This window comes from Calliphora vicina, chromosome 5 (genome assembly GCF_958450345.1).
Source record: "Calliphora vicina chromosome 5, idCalVici1.1, whole genome shotgun sequence".
NCBI lineage: Eukaryota > Metazoa > Arthropoda > Insecta > Diptera > Calliphoridae > Calliphora > Calliphora vicina.
Window position 1 is genome coordinate 34,721,379 of NC_088784.1, and position 17,837 is coordinate 34,739,215.

At 35.0% G+C, this 17,837-nt stretch overlaps 1 protein-coding gene across 2 annotated transcripts in view; it reads right to left on the minus strand.

Annotated features, from left to right (window-relative positions):
- Nucleotides 1-17,837, minus strand: part of cora (coracle) — a 136,592-nt gene that overhangs the window by 14,731 nt on the left and 104,024 nt on the right. The window contains exons 4-11 of one of the 2 annotated variants that reach the window (XM_065510647.1): nucleotides 12,393-12,600; nucleotides 11,877-12,322; nucleotides 8,553-8,705; nucleotides 8,126-8,484; nucleotides 7,933-8,060; nucleotides 2,918-3,065; nucleotides 2,806-2,855; nucleotides 1,785-2,457 (exon numbers count right to left, since the gene is read on the minus strand). In XM_065510647.1, the coding sequence (XP_065366719.1) occupies nucleotides 1,785-2,457; nucleotides 2,806-2,855; nucleotides 2,918-3,065; nucleotides 7,933-8,060; nucleotides 8,126-8,484; nucleotides 8,553-8,705; nucleotides 11,877-12,322; nucleotides 12,393-12,533 (2,098 nt within the window). In that variant the 5' untranslated portion in view covers nucleotides 12,534-12,600. Of the gene's footprint in view, nucleotides 1-1,784; nucleotides 2,458-2,805; nucleotides 2,856-2,917; nucleotides 3,066-7,280; nucleotides 7,416-7,932; nucleotides 8,061-8,125; nucleotides 8,485-8,552; nucleotides 8,706-11,876; nucleotides 12,323-12,392; nucleotides 12,601-17,837 lie in introns of both variants that reach the window. The other variant, XM_065510646.1, reaches the window with a different exon arrangement.

Here is a 17,837-nt window from a genome sequence, read left to right on the forward strand (position 1 = left end):
TTCAACCAGACCAGTAGCTGGGTCCAAGGTGCCAGTGGTTTGATCTACAGAACCATTCTCAACATCAACGCGCTTAGTTTTGGGATCAATTTTCGAGGTCACAATTGTTATTCTAACAGTCTTCTTTTTGGGTCCAGCCAATGACACGTCAGAGTCATCCAAAGGAGTGACAGCAATTATTTGACCCAAACTATTGTCGAAACGTCCAGTTCTGGGATCAGTAACGCCATTAACCAAATGAATGTTGCCATTTACGGGATCAATATCGCCTTGGTACAATTCCATTTTACCTGTCTTGGCATTAACAGCCACCAGGGTGCCCTTTGTGGGATCAATTAAGCCATATTTAGATTCTACAAGACCAGTTGCAGGATCATAAACACCGGTTGTAAGATCCATAGAACCATTTTCAGCATCGATCCTCTTGGTGGTGGGATCGAACTTCGAGGTGATGACGGAAATTTTAACACGTTTCTTTTTGGGATCATTCAAAGGTGCAAAAGCAAATATTTGACCCAAAGAATTATCCACACGACCTGTCTTGGGATCGGTAACACCATTCAATAAATTAATATTGCCAGTTCTGGGGTCAAATTCTCCTTGATATGTTTCCTGTTTGCCAGTCACGGGATTTAGAGTAGATACGGTGCCATTCTTAAAATCGAGCAAGCCATATTTAGAATCGACGATACCGGTGCTAGGATCGTAAGTACCAGTAGATTGGTCAACAGAGCCGTGATCAGCATCAACGGTGTTAGTTCTAGGATCAATGCGAGAAGTGATGGCGGTAACCTTAACAGGTTCACCATGAGGGGCAACAGATATGATTTGTCCCAATGAATTGTCCAAACGTCCGGTTTTAGGATCAGCCACACCATTAATCAAATGAATATCACCAGTCAAGGGATCAATCTCACCTTGATAGGTCTCCTTTTTACCGTTTTTAGGGTTCAAAGCAGCCAATGTTGCCTTTTTAGGATCAATTAAGCCATATTTCGAGTCAATAAGCCCAGTAGCAGGATCTAAGCTACCAGTAGAATGATCCACTTTGCCATGTGCGGCATTAATTTTCTTAGTTTTGGGATCAAACTTGGCAGTGTTGACGGTAATCTTAACATTGACCTTCTTGGGAGAGTCTTCCAAAGGTGTGATGGCTAAAATTTGGCCCAAAGAACTATCGGGATGACCAGTTCTGGGATCAACCACGCCACTCAACAAATGAATATTGCCAGTTTGTGAGTCAACTTCACCTTGATGAGTTTCCTTCTTGCCCGTCTTGGGATTTACAGCCACCAAAGTACCCTTTTTGGGATCAATTAAACCATATTTGGAGTCAATTAAACCAGTAGCAGGATCCAAGGTGCCAGTTGAATGATCCACAAAGCCATTTTCGGCATCAATTCTCTTAGTTTGGGGATCGAATTTAGAGGTGACTGCGGTAATCTTAACCACTTGAGGAGCAAAAGCAATAATTTGACCCAAAGTATTATCGGGAGCACCAGTTCTGGGATCCACGACACCATGCAATAAATGTATATTGCCAGTTTGGGGATCGATGTCACCTTTGTGGGTTTCCTTTTTGCCAGTGCTGGGATTTATGGTGACCAAAGTACCCTTTTTGGGGTCAATTAAACCATATTTGGTATCAATGTGACCGGTAGCTGGATCCAAAGTGCCCGCAGAGTGTTCAACAAAACCATTTTCGGCATCGATTTTCTTTGTTTTAGGATCAAATTTACCAGTGATGACCATTACTTTGACTTGGTTTTTAGGTTTCACCAGACCAACATAGGCCGGCTCCTTGTTATACCTCTCGGAATCCAAAAATGCTGAAGTGGGATCCACCAAAGGCTTGTAGCTGCCTGGAGCACCAGAAGCATAACCTTGTGTAGGACTCTTGGAGGGAGAATATGAACGCTTTTGGGCATCACTTAATGGTATGGCAGCAGCATCTACAGCACTGCCTTGCAATTTGGCCTTTGTGGCGGGCGAGAGATTGGCTTCTTTCAAAAGTTTTGCTTTTGTTTTGGGCGACAGTTGGCCCTTGTTGAGCTTGTCACGGGTACGTGGTGATAATTGTCCAGATTTTAGCTTTTCGGCTTGTTTTTTCAAATCCTCTTCATTGCCGGGAGCATAATTGAAAGCCAAACCAATTTTCTTTTGCTGAGAGCCAGGCGACAATTGTTCTTGGCCATCATGGCCACGTTTGCCATCTGGATCTTGATCATAACGGAAACCGCCAGGAATGTAAGATTTACGGGTGGGACTGTTGTCACCATCGGCATCGGTGTATTCGTAAGGTTTCGTGTAACCTGGAGAAGTAGAATTGTTCTGATCACCAGAATCAGCCACAGCCAATTCTAGTTCACCAGGTCGGCCGGATTTATTCTTGTCCTTACCCTCTTTAGAAGGTGAACCACTCTTGCTCTTGCGACCCGAAGAGAATAAACCAACACCCTATTGTTCATAATAGGATTTCGATAGTATGGACGTTGATCAAGTCACAAATTATAATGAAATTATAAAAAAGGAAATGAAAAAAAAAGAAAAGAAATGGGAAAAATAAAAAAAATTAAACTACAATAAAAAAATTATAAATATATTTAACTAAAATAAAAGAAATCATATTAGTTGAATTAATAAAATAAATAAAACTATATGACTACATACAAAATTAAAATTAAAAATTTAAGAAAAATTTTAACTTTTTCATATTGATTTTTGATAACGAACCACACTATACTTATTTTTATGATATAGCCTATTTATAATATACAATTTCAATCAAATTCAATTAATACTTACACGTTTACCAGGTTTATCCGATTTCTGAGAATCATTCAAATCATCATTGCCTAAGAGAACAGAAATATAAGTTTCAAAAATTCTATGTATTAAAAGGAAAATCGAAATTTACCATTCATGCCTCCAGCTGCCTTGTCCTTAGCAGCCTTTTCCTTGGCTTCCTTTTCTTTCTTCTCTTTTTCTTTCTTTTCCTTTTCTTTGCGTTCCTTCTCCTCCTTTTCCTTTTGTTTCTTCTCCTTCAATTTTGCTTCTTCAGCAGCCTTTATTTTAGTATTCAAAAAAGAGAAAGTTTTAAGAAATTATTTATATATCATGATAAAAGTTTTGTATATCGTTTGATAACATTAAGACATTAAGCTTTTAAGCATGCTTTCATACAAATGAGAGAAATAAAATAAACAAACAAAAAAAAAAACAAAAACTAAAAGCTTATTTCGTTTGAGAAAGCAAACAAAAAAAGAGAAGAGTTTAAAAGCGAGATTTATATCATTTAATAAGTATCAATGATGAGATATTTGGCGGATCGGTGTGTTCCTCTTTAGGGATTTTTTATTATCAAGAGTGTACTATTTGTTTTAAAACTTGATAATATGATTGCTTGAATGAAAAAGTCATAAAGCTTGGGGTTGGGCACTTTTGAGGTTATGAAGTAAATTGCTTATAGAATGATGAAATGTTAAGAATTGAGCTGTCAGCTTTTGACATTTATTTTGCGAATTTTAACCATGCAACTTCTTGAATACATAAAACGTTTGTGAATTGGCATTTTAAAAAACTGAAGACCTTTCGTAAACAAACTAATGTTAATAAAACCGATCTTTGGTATCAGAAAGACGCCACCATGAGCCCCACAGCCAGACAAACTATAATATTGTTTAATGAGCAATTTTCCTTTAGCATAATGTATCGGTTTGGCAATGTTAATTGCCCGCCTCATTCTTGTGATTCTAGCGGCGGGAATATATATTTTCAGGTACTATTTGAAAGGCTGGGTTAACGAAAACAAACTCAGACAGCTGATACGGTGAAATTCGATGTCAAATTCACCAAATAAGCGAAGCTTTTTTCCAAATTGTTGTTCAAAATTTTATGATAAGAGCGGACATCTGCAGATGTGCTTGAGGTGGACATTTGATCGACATCACATTTCGTTATTAATTCCCATATTTCTCCTTTATATTGGTATCAATAAAACTCAAACTCAATAAAAGAGTTTAAGTTATTGAAATGGGTCCAACAAATGCTCCAGGATAGCGCTATAAGGGGTAAAATTTTCGACATATAAAATTTTTAAAATCTTTTTTGTTTTCCATTCGATTTCAAAGCTTTTTATATTTTGGGAAAGCGCTCGGCTAAATCTTGAAAAAACATAGAGTCCCCATTTCCTTTGGGGCTGGGAAAATACTTTAGGGATAAATAGGGCACATATCAAGGTTCATAAAGCTGCTTTCCGTTTCTTGATCCCAGCTTTAGGATTTTAGAACATGTGGCACAAAGTTGAAATTTTGATACAAAAATAGGACATGTTTTTTATACCAAAATGTGCTCCATAAAGATACCTTACAGAAAAACATAAAATTGTTATATGTTGTTAAAGAAAGTTTTTTTTTATAATAAAAAAAAGGGTTATGTCACCTTTTCGCCCAAAAAAATGGAAAAACATTAAATTTTTAAATTGAGAATGTCCATAATTGATATTGCTGTGAAATATTTTGTTGTTGTCTAACTTACAAAAAAAAAATCGATTCCATTTGGTCCAATAGTATGTCCTATATTTTAAAAAAGCGGACAAAGGTATGGAAAAATTTTAAAATTTAAATTCTGAAATGCCTCGGAAATTATAAGAGATAAATAGCACACGCATGTTTGTTCAAGACCTAGCCGAGCGCTTTCCAAAAAAATTTGATTCTACCCCACTGTGTACTGCCACACAGTGAGCAACAATAGTCGTAATTTAATTTATTGTTCTTGTATTTTTTTAAAAACGTTCGATGTCCATTTAATATTCGAAAATCGTGGTGTAGTAAGTCCTTTTTAAATGTAACACAACAGCTAATATAACCTCACTTGAACTGAGATTCGAAAACAAATGAATGTTCTCTAAAGTGAAAATTTCTCGAAACTTAGAGACTCGCTATTGTCTTCAAGACGAATTTATATACAAGGTGGTGTTGGTGGCGAATTCAGGAAAATACAAGCGAATTCATTAATTTTTTATATATGGAGTTTGACATTCAAAACCACTCTCTCATTGTTTCGAATGTCAAACTCCATATATAAAAAATGCGTGAATTCGCTCGTATTTTCCTGAATTCGCCACCGACACCACCTTGTATATAAATTCGCCTTGATTGTCTTCTTGTCGTCTTCGTTAAATATTTTCGAATGTTTTATCCCGAAATGTTCAATGGCGATTTCATTATCGAAAATCGTGTGGGTTATTTGTATTATACAAAAAGTAGTTAGCGATATTGCTAAACACTCAATTGAAAGCTTGATATTTCCAAAGCATCAAAATCGAAATATTTGCTGTCACATAGAGAGCTCTAGGAGTTCGCACTCTTGTCATCTTCGATTATCGTTCCCGAATGCGTTATTAGAGAAATGTTCGAAGTTGATTTCTTAATTGTAAATAGTGATCAAGTGACAAGTCTATTATATAAAGTTTTATTTAAAAAAAATTAAAATTCTTTTTAAATTAGTCGCTTTTCCATGCCAAATCTCTTACTATTTTTCTCACTTTTAAACTCTTGAAAACTTTTAATGTAAATTTGTATAATTGATTTGAAAAAAGAAAATAATTTTATTTTTTTTTTTGTATATTAAATGCAACTTGGATTTGTGTGTGTTTTAAGTATAAATGTATTGTAGTAAAAACTGTAAGTGTATTTCAAAATAGTAGTATAATTAGAAAAAGAGGTGGTAGAGTGTGGTTTGTGTTTAGACAATTTTGAAACAAAACATTTAAAGAGTTAAAATACACATGTAGTAAATGCCAATTATGGTAACATGGACTCACACAAATCCTATTTTAAGGTAAATATTAAGTATTTTTTTATAAATTTGTATATATTAATATTGAATAAGCTTGGTTTTGGTATAGGTTTTATTAAATAAAAGCAAAGTTAGTAAAAACATTGAGAGCTTTTAAAAGACATATAAATAAAACCAAGCGATATTTTAAAGGGAGGATTAGAGATAATTATTATTTAATATTATTTACATAATGAAGAGTAAGGATAGTTATTTATTTAATAGTAATACATATATTTAAAAAAAGAAAGGTCAAAAAGCATTTACAGACAGATATAATGGAAGAATTATTAATGTTTTTTTTAGGTAGTAAAACATTAAAAATATTAATTATATAAAAAAAGAAACACATTTATAATAAAATAATATATAAATTTGAAAAGTTAAACAATTTTGGAAATAAAGACAGAATTTGTTTTTTATTTATTGAAGTAATAGTTTTGCCTTTTAAATAAAAGATCATAAGTCTTAAGCGTTTAAATATTTGTGAACTGGCAAATATTTATTTTTGTTCTCAATACAATAAACTACTTTAAACATTAACAAAAAAGTTTAATAAAGAAATTATAAAACTAAAAAAGCCTCCAGTGAACTGTGGTTCCAAATCAAAATCTAGGTGGACAAAATTATAAAAATCTGTATCTTCAGAATTTGGAAAAATTAAGTATTTTCAGCTGATTAAAATCAAATTTTAATTGTTGATAAAAAATAGGTCAAATTCCGAAGGGCGTAGGGGCGACATATTCTAAGAATAGGACATGTTATTTCTATCAAAATGTTCTCCGTAAAGATATCTTTCAGAAAAACATAAAATTGTTATATATTCTTAAAGAAAGTTTTTTTTAATTTAAAAAGAGTTAAGTCACCTTTTCGCCCAAAAAACAACTATTTTTGAATATTTAAACTGAAAATCGTTTATTTTTGGATCCAAAACTGATATTTTGAAATCAGATAAGAAAAAAAAAATTTCACGTGTTTAAAAATTTTACATGTCGAAGGAGCCGATAGCGCCGCCCCTGGATCATTTCGATGACCCATTTTAATATCTGAAACTAGAATACTCCTTGGCTACGCCCACGTCAAATTTTATCCCCATCGGACCAGCCGTTTAGAAATGCCAGATTTATTTCCAAAAAATTTAGATTCTGCCCCACTGTGGAATAGGAGACACCAATTCTATATAAAAAGAGCGTGAAATAATGTTGTCCACCTAGATTTTGATTTGGAACCACAGTGCAGTGTTTGAATAACAACCAAATCAATCAAGTAAAGCCAACAAAATCTAACTAAAGAGAGAAAACAACTAAAATTCAAAACTAAAAAGTGAAAAAAACAACTCAAATAAATTAGAAGTGGAAAGAAAATAAAATAGAAAAAAAATACATAAGTATCTATGTATGTATGTTTGTATAATTATAGCAGAAAAGTTAGAAGATGTTAACCTGATCATCAGGGCCCATTAAGGCGGCTGCTGCTGAGGCAGCATCGGCCGCAGCACCGGTATTGGTCTCGTAATCACCTTCGAGGGAGCTCTGCGAAGAAGCCGAAGCAGTACCAGTGCTAGATTCACGTATCAACTAAGAATAACCAACCATAATTGTAATGTATTTTGGAGACACATACATAAAATACCAGGGCAACATAGTACAGATTTAATTCATTTATTCATTTATGTTTTTTTAAGGAGTGTATTGTTTTTAGGTTGTTTTTGTTTTAAAGGAAAAAGGAAGAAAAGTAAGAAACGCGTTTTAAAGCGTGTTACATGTATTTAAAAATGTGTTATAAATTTTGATTATTTGTGTTAAGTGTAAGTGTATTGGTTGATATATAAGAGTGTGTGGGTGGGTGTAAGGAGTTGCAAATAAATAAATGCAGGATTAGTGTTGTAGTTTAAGTAACAAAACAATCAAACCGTTGTAAAGGATTTATTAACGAAAGTAAACAAAAAAATAGGGGAATAGAAATCAAGGATATTTAGAAAAACGTTAATCAATATGTTTGTTTTCTTATTCATATATGAAAACGTAAAGAAAACTGTTTAAATTAACCATAATCTCTAAGTTAAGAGGAAAACTAAACCTAAACTAAACTTACCTTCTCCTTTTTATCCTTTTTCAAAGGACTGCGGCTACGTGGTGAATCCAAATCGGGTATATGCTCTGGTGGATGGCCCATGGTATGACGTTTTTGTGAGTCCTTCTCCTTTTCAGCCAAGGCCAAAGCTTTATAAGAATAAAAACACACATTTTTAGTTACAAATAAGTTTTAAACTACCATATTTACATACCATCCATTGAGCGTGAGGTCAAACGTCTGCCCGACAAACTTCTATCGAATTTGGGTGCCTCACGATCTACCGGATTCTTGCGGCTCTCATACATGGTGCGTCCCGAGTAGCGATATTTCGAACCAAAACGTGGGAATAGCGTAGATTTGTTTGGTGGCTCTGGTGTCATCAAACGGAAGAAGGTATGATGCTCTACACAAGATTTCCACAACTTTTTCGCTGCTCTATGATTGGCCAATTTGAAACCAATGGTCACCTCATGCTGTTCAAATTCACCGGGACGTATTTTGATATAGAAATGATGACGCTTATAGGAGATTTTCAAGATTTTTGGCCATGCAAAACGATTAATGCGTAATCTGTTTAAAAGCATTTTAAAATATTAATATTTATGTATTTAATTAAAGAAAAGACAAAAGATACTTACTTGTCTCTGTACACCAATAAACCGGAGGCACAAACGCCCAACATGATGTCTACGCCTTCAGAATCCTTGGCTGGATGTAAGTCCACGCCATACATGGCCAATTTCTTGGCATTTTCCAAATAATGTAATTCGGCCTCAGCTGGTGATTGGCCCCTGCAAGAAAAAAATAATATTTGTTAAGGAGCAATTTATTTTAAAGTAATTATTAGAAGCACAAATAAGTCTGCTAAAGTGAAATTAAAATAAAAGTAGTTCAAATACGGCGTTACTAAATCAATGGTATGCGAAATATCATCCACTTACAGCAATCTTAAGCCTCTAACCGGCCAATTTTATTTCGTGGTAAAATAATATACCAGGTTATTGTTTGAAAAAAAAAGAAATACGTTGGAATAAAAACAAACAAAAGACAAGTGCACGTTATTGTTTATCACTATAAGTAAATTGTTTGTCTCTTTACACATATTTACCGTTATAACGGGAAAAATAACCAAATAAAGCAGCATTTCATATATTTAACATACCCGCCTAAAGGCAGCCTTGCCGGTTAGAGGGCTAAGATACCAGGGAAGCAACCAGAGTCTCAATCGACCAAAAATTGACAACTTAGCGACAACTATATAAAACGGAAGATTTTTTCCCCAGAAGAACGAGAACAACAAATTCGTAATTTAATGAACTCCAACTTTAGGTCTTGGTAAGTAATGGTCTACAACTCTCTTTAATTACTGTGTTAAGGATCAAGGTGTCGCTGACCTGACAGCACACAGTGGTTTAGATACTTTTTTTTACGCATTATATGAAAAAACGTGCAAATTTGTCAAAGGGGGCAAGGTTTGTGAAACTTCTGAGGTGTAAATTACGACCTTTTATATAAGTATTTGATACTGTTTAAAATATTATGACTTTAGGATTGATATTTTAGTAAAATTAAATAATTTTATAAAATTTTGGGACTTCATTTACCTTAAAAACTAAAAAATTATAATATGGTGATGTTCCACGAATGAAAATATAAAATTTGAATTAATGTAAAATTTTAACAGTTAAAAATATCATAACAAAATGTGGATCCAATATAGACCTAAATGTCCTTAAATCAATGGTATTAGAATTTTTGACATTTTTTATTTTCAAATACCGAAATTATCTTTCCGGATCATATAAAAATTCTATATAGTCCCAAAGAAAATTTTTTTCTACAAAGGATAAAATATATGGGCTTTTTTGGGAAAAAAACGTTAATAATACGACCCTTTTTACAAGTTCCAACTTTGGATGCAAAAAAACTTTTTATAGGGAACAGATAACTGTTTGCAAGTTGTTTTAATTTTATTTAGAATTTTATAGCCAATATAGCTGATATTTTAAAAATAAATTTCGAACCGCCATATCTAAAGAACCATAAAAAGATCGAGCAAAATTAAAAAAATAAATCAATAAACCTGAATATCTCTTCAACTAATAGAGATAACCTACACTTGTAGGCCTTCTAAATGACTATTTATATTTAGAATTTCAGCTCATTCGGATCATAAATGAATTTTTGGCGATTTTTTTAAAAAAAATTTGAGACCGACAAATTTAAGACTCGACAAATCGCTAGGACGCTGAACAAACGTAAAACACCTCAGCTCAAACCATTTGAAATTTCGTAACAATATCTCTAATAGTTCTTAAGATACCGTATTATTTCCAAAAAAAAAAGAGTTTCTAAACCACTGGCAGCAGCTTCTTAAATAGAAAGACATGCAGGAAATACACCTCCGTTGCCAACAGGATTGAACATAAATTGACTCATAGATCTCATGCTTAGAATGTGAACATGGGTTAAAATGCTAGTGTCTCTCGGGTTTAGCTATTGACGATCATGAAGTTATGTAAAGTTCGACGCGAAAAGAAAATTCGTAGGAGCACTGCCATCTTTGTCGACAGTCTTTCTTAATTTGGCAGTGCAAGGAAGAACTGTGAGCTAGGATGTCTATCTGACAGGCGATCTATGATGTAGTTTGGGTCTCTGGCCAATGAAAGATCCATGACAATTGGATTTTCGCTCCGGAACAACCCGAGCCTCAGTCAGACAAAAATTTAAATTCAGCTACTATTTTATGCAAGGAAGAATTGCTGTCTATTTGTGAGCTAGGATGTCTATCTGACATCCGATCTATGATGTAGTTTGAGTTTCTGGGAATAGAGACTACTACGGTAAAGAGCAGTTGGGCGAGCTGGCCAAAGAAATATCCATAATCACAAGATACTAACGATACTTTTCGCATGAAAATTGGATTTTCGCTCCGGAAGTCTTAATCAGACAAAAATTCAGAACTCATCAACTATTTTATCAACTGGAAGGGGTTTTCTCCTGAATAACACTCCAACTTTAGGTCTTGGCAAATAGTGGGAGCTCTGCCATCACTGAAGTCGGACTAGCTGGCCATCTGTGAGAGGCAGTATATGTTGCAATACCACTTGGTAATATACGATCTCTTCAGACACTATTTTCCAAAGTCTGAGAATAGATTTTGCAAACTTAGACATGAGAAACGAACTATACTACTCTTGAATAGAAATCGGTATAACATTTCGACTCTAATGACAGTGTTAATGGGCCAATGTTGATCGGTGAGCACGCATGCACACTTGAACTTCCAGATGTCCAAGCTGACGGAACCACGGAAAGGAGTAAACTGTTCTTCGCCTTCTCGGAGAATGTCTGGGTCTTAATTTGTGACCTTATTGAATAGCTTAATGCAACAGGAACTAATGTTACTAATATCTAGTCTTAATCTAGTTAATCAACCTTATTGGGTGGTGTTATCTTCCCAAAACATGATGTACGTCCTTTATTTCAGAGTCGCCAATTACTAGAACTTTAACACTCCCATTTCAGATACCTTAAACAAATTGAATGTCTTCTGGTCTTCATAAATTCTGGTTCTCAATCTGAGTATAATTGATCTTGGCTTTGACTACTAAAGAGAAGCTGGATTGGAGCTACTACAACAAACTAGTATTGTTAACTCAAACATATTTGATTGAGTCTAACTCATAATGAAGTTATGTTATTTGAGTTCCAGCTATTAAAGATTTCCAGCTTATGATAAATCCAAAGAGTTTATTAGGGATTTCATATGGGAGCTGGTCGTCTTGAAAGTAAACTTATTGAATAATTTCAGTCTCCAAACTAAAACAATTGTAAATCGAAATATAAGGCTCCTTTACTAAACCAATCGCTTAAAAAGCGAAAATTTTCCAGCAACAAAACAAATCCTAAATTAATTATTTTTAAAAATTCCATCGTCATTTTCCCAACTCTGTACTCACTTGTGTGTTTTATGTAAATCCATAACTTTATCCTCCAATTCCGTAGATTGATTTGGAGCAATTTTGAAATCCTTCAAATAATTGCGATTGGGCATATCCTTGGGATCGTAATCACCCATTTCCGATTGTACCAAATACGAGCCCAACAAGGCATGCGTGACAAATGTGCAGGGCAGACGGCCCTCCAAAATATCATTGCGTACTTGCAAGCACAAATGATAACGGGTGATGTCCTCTTGCAACTGAGATGGCTCGGGAGGATAGAATTTCACAGCGAAATTCAAAGCCCAAGGATCAGTGCGAAAGAATTTTGATACTGGCTTCTCCAAGTCCAGCCAATTTCTGGGATCTGTGGGCGTTTCATAGGTGAGACCAAAGTAGTCTTTCTCCAGGATATTAAGGCCAGCACAAATGGAATTTATTAAATCACGGCCCTTGGCTTTGCGCTATAAGGAAAAAAATGTACAGATATTAACACTTAAATATTAAATATGTTCAATCAGAGAAAATACTTACATCAATGGTTACATCCAAAATGGAGCCATCCAATAAGGTGATGCGCGCCAAAGCCGCCTTTGAACTATTGGCAGGCGATTTTTTACCCTTTGTGGGTGTTTCCGTTTCTGCGGCGGTTGCTGTTTTAGTTTCCGCCGGCATTTTATCTCCTTTTAATACTCCTTTTAATTGTTATAGTTAAAGTTCTCTATTATAAATTATATTTAAGCTGAAATGATATAAAGCAACAAATAAATGGATTAATTAAAACTGACATTAACCAAATCAAACAATATTAAATGATTTAATCTGTTGTGTTATGTTTAAAATAGATTAAAATTTATTTCAATTAAACCCAGAATGTGAGCAATTCTTTCTAATTGAGTGTACAAGAGATGTGTCATTTGAACTTCAGCCAGTCAGTCATCACAGAACTAAAATAAAATACAGTTAAATTTTGTAAATCATTTTAATAAATGCTGTCATATTTTTTTCTATAACGTCCCACCACCAACAACACCACAACCGTCAATTGTACTTGGTTACAAATACAGTGAGTTGCATAAGTATATACATCTTTACGAAATATGGAAGTGACCTAGGCAAGGTTTGAAATTCTACATATTTTATTTTAGAGATGATTCATTACAGCTTATATGAGGATTCATTAATGAACAATTTAACAAAAATCCCAATAACTGATTGCTTTTATAACTCACTGTTTTGAGGCAGAGTATTTATAAAAAAAAAAAATACAAAATAGTAATTGTATTATGATGATGACCGCAAATTGTTAAATCAAGTGTAAATTGGTGCAATGACTGTTTTTTATAAAGCCTCAATAAACGTTTACATTTCAGTTAAATATTCTATTTGAAAATAATAATTTATTTATCAATAGCCACCGCGTATTTATTGAGAAAAAAACAACAGACATTCGATAATGCAATAAAAAAATGCAGTGACGCGCCACTGTGATTCCATGTTTGAAACATCATTTAAAAGGAAATTAGAGAAGTGGAAGAAATTTGCATCAATTGTAAATTTTAAACCGTATTTTTTCTTCGTTGGACTTTAAGAGCTCATATAACCAGATATATTTCTAATCCAACATGACTTTTTCTCTTGTCTGTAACATTCTTAAATTCTCAGAGGCATCATCGTGCATCGGCATGTATTTTATTCCAACATTTCCTAAATCAACTTGATGCTATCCAAGACCACAATGTGGGGTAAATATTCTTATATCATTCTTTCCGAACAATAACATATTTTGGAATTCTCCCCTGGACAGAGTAATGTATGGTTTAAACTGCCTGAGACCAAATAAGTTACCCTATTGTAGGACCAATTCTGACTCATTCCAAGAACGAACTATTTTCCTAGCGTATCCCCACAAGATACCAAAGAAAGTTCGTCAGGCCGCCTTATTAGTGGAACTATCGGTCGATTAATTCTCAGCATATCCCTCTCCAATGTCAACACATTAAGCGTTCCGTATTCGTTTAGAGCTGTAACTCTACACCCAACCTTACTTAATAAGTAAGCCCCTTAATCTGCTTCTCAAGCACTCAATAAATCTATAGGCGAATAGTTCTTCGAAAGATTTGGTTATAAATACAGGTCCCAAAAGACCTGATCAACATTATCATTATAATAAACTTGATCCGACAAATGTTTCGCTTCAGAATATCTATATACCGATATCTCTTCTACCAATAGCTGACCTGACAGCAGCTTCTTACTAGCACGATTGCCTCAAGGATTGTACATAACTTGACATAACTTGGGTAAAAAAGCTAGTTTCTCTCTCTATCGATGGAACGAGGCTATCAATATATACGGATGGGTCCAAAAAGGGGGAAAGGGTCGGCGGGGGTATATACATTCCTGAGTTCGGAATAAGAATATCTTTTAGACACCCAAATGGATGCAGCATCCTTCAGGCCGAGATATGTTTATACAACATCGAACATGGTCCAGGAATGCCGGACATCCTTAAATGAGATGGCGAGACATTCGACAGTTGTACTCACTTGGGTACGTGGACACAGGGATAATGAGGGCAATTGTATTGCTGATTACTTGGCGGGAAGAGGAGCCTTGATGTCGGATGACGAAATAGACTTCCTCTGCGGAATCCCGCTGTCTACTTGCAAGGGAATGATACATGACGCATATTACGAACTTGGTGGGGAAATGAATCCACCTGTGCCACCACGAAGATGATATGGCCTGCGTTGGACTGTAAATGCACGTCGTACCTACTTCGATTGCAAATAATACGACTGAGCAACATGGTGGCAGTGATCACCGGGCATTGCACCTTCGGTACCCATGCTGCAAGACTTGGGTTACCTTACCACGACTACTGTAGAAGTTGTCATAATGAGGAAGTGCCGGACAGTTACACTTCTTCTGTAACTGTCCGGCACTGGGTGATCTACGTGCCAGGCATTTAGGTGAACGATGCTTTAGCACCCTTTCCGGGTTATCCGTGAAGTATAGACGCCTTTATTAGGGAAAGCGGATGGTTTATAAGACCAGACTTGCAAATTATGCCTCTTATGGACCCAGCAGCCATCCCATGATGGTCTGCGTTATTTCGAATTCTATGAATTCTTGACCCCTCTCCTCCTTCTTTTCTCTTTTCATATACATTCTACTCTTGAAATTTCACTATAACTTTTCTATAGATTTCCCTTTTCCTAACTTCTATTTCCCTTTTCCTTCTTTCTGTTCAAATTTTTCTTCTTCAGGTAACACAAAGGGAACTTTCATTGGAACCAAGTGAACTGTACGAGACGAAGGTTTTGGACGGCTGCCTGTATACCATACCATAGGCTGAGTTATTGACGATCATGAAGGTATGTAAAGTTCGACGCGATAACAGCATTCGTAGTACCACTGCCATCTTTGTCGACAGTCTTTCTTAGTTTGGCAGTGCAAGGAATAACCATCTATCTGTGAGCTAGAATGTTAATCTGACATCCGATCTATGATTTAGTATAGGTTCCTGGGAATAGAGGCTACTACGGTAAAGAGCAGTCGAGAGCGCTGTCCAAGGAAAGAGCCGTAATCACAAGATACCAAAGACACTGTTCGCATGACAATTGGATTTTCGCTCCGGAACAACCCGAGTCTCATTCAGACACCTGATCATCATTATCATGATAATTAACTGGATCCGGCTAATGTTTCCTTCCAGAATTTCTTTAAAATTCCACTACACCACCAGAATAGGTATAATATTAGCTAATACTTTAATACAATACTCATTCTCAAAGATCCCCAGTATTCACCAATGTTGCCTGGTTTTGCTAAGGATTTACTGGTAGATACTCGCACTTAAAATGGTTGGTGTTAATTGGAAATGTTTTTCAAAATTATGAATCAAAATGCAAGTGGTGTTAATTGGAAAATAAAGCTACTCGTGTATGTACATGAAGGTCAAACAATTAAGTAATTTAACTTAACTCTCGTCTTCTTAAGAACATCAAAAACATTTCATTCTCCACAAAGGTCACATTAACATCTATGTACATTAGGGAGGACCCAAGAAAAGTCCATAATCTGGTTCCTTTGTGATCTATGAAAACAATCATGCTTCGATCCTCCACGAAGATGTACGGTTCGATGCCACACCCATTGCAGTGAATCAACGAATCGATCCTCCGATTATACACCACCGATTAGAAAATGCAGAAATGTATGGATCCAAAGATAGAGGTGGTGTTTCAATGAATCCTCCTCATCATTATCATGACAACTTCTATAGTATTTATGAAAATGTAGATTAAACTGTACCCTGCAAACAAAGCTACCAGAACCCATAACCAATGCCAAGCCACTGATGTACAATAGGTAATCATATTGGAGGCAACCAAGCCTCGATGACGAGCATGTCATCCCATGTGAACATTCTCAACATGTTAGTTACACATTCCAGTATTTGGCATGACCAGTATTTCCAGGTTTCTGTGGCCCTGCAATACTAAATCTGACTTCAGAGTTCAGGAGAGGTCATAAGTTCAGCCTGCAGCCAATAGCTCAGCTCTGATCATCAGTACAGAAGTCCACAGGATCCTTTTGATGATCCGGCAGTGGGAGGATTTATAGAGTGTTATCAACCCAACTACTACATGCATTCCTTGGTTCCCTCAATTGGGTGTAAAGGTTTCCACGACTGTTTGAAGTCCAGAATGATTCCCAGATAAGCCTGATTTCCACCCAATTAAGGTACGGTAATGGAAAAGGTGGCTTCTTGTACTTTCTTGCGAAAATTTCACACCTTTAGACTTTATGAAGTGTGAAGGCATGGTGAAAGAGTCACCAGAAACAGCCATAAGCTAAGAATTAATCGGGTTGTCAAACAATCCAATCATTGTCGGAATCGGTTTTAAAAACGACAAAAAATGGTACATTTGACTTATGAAATTCAATGTAATTTTTTGTTTAATCGATAAAGAATTTAAGTCTAGATCGAATATAAAACCGATAAGTTTCTATTTCATGAGACCAATGTACTTTTTCTATCGTTTTCAAAACCGATTTCGACAATGATGGGATTCTATGACGTCCTCGAATGACAATGTTGCCGGTTCGCTAATCTATATATACAAGCAGTCCCCATTAGTAGAGATAATGATTTTATCTGCAGAAATCTTTTGAGGCTGAGACCCAGTTCCTCTAGTACAATTATGACCGATATCGTTTTCGCATAATTAAAGGGCCGTTCAATGTCGAGAAAGGACACTAATTCATACACTCCATGCTCGAGGTATTTTTGTGGATTTGTCAAAGGCCAACAGTTATTTTATTAGCGGTAATCGTACTGAATATATTATTATTATTATTATAAAGAAAATAAACTTTAAAATCAATTTGATAACATTTTAAGGGCCACCCTATTGCAAAACACATTTGACCTTTTTCCAGTCTTCAGTTCAAACAAAATTACTCAGAAAATTGCTTAATAATTCTTCAAAAACAACATGTCTTTGAATAATTAACACAATTTTTCTTTTGTTGTTGCTAAATAATTAACTGCAAATTGGGTTAATTTGAGACCTTTGTAAAGTTTTTAACTAATTGAAACTCATTAAGTATGAAACATCATTGTTGGCATCATCAGCTTTGAAAGTGTCATGTAAGTATTTAGAAATGAGTGCATGAACATGACATGTTTGTAACCAAAGAGAGTGATGTATGAAGCATAGAAAAATACACATAGATTGGAAACTCTGCTGTCAAAGACCTAACTCAAAAAACTATGTGAAAACAAAATCAACACTCGTATGAGTGATCATTGTGAGTTATTTTTTTGTTTGAGTTTTTTTCAAGTTTCCACTCTATGTGTACTTCTCTATGGTATAAAGTATAAGTGTCTAATAAGTTAAACGTTATAAACGACTTGTAGGAGTAACTCGTGTAACAGTTAAAATTAGGGTGCAGAAGTTAAACATT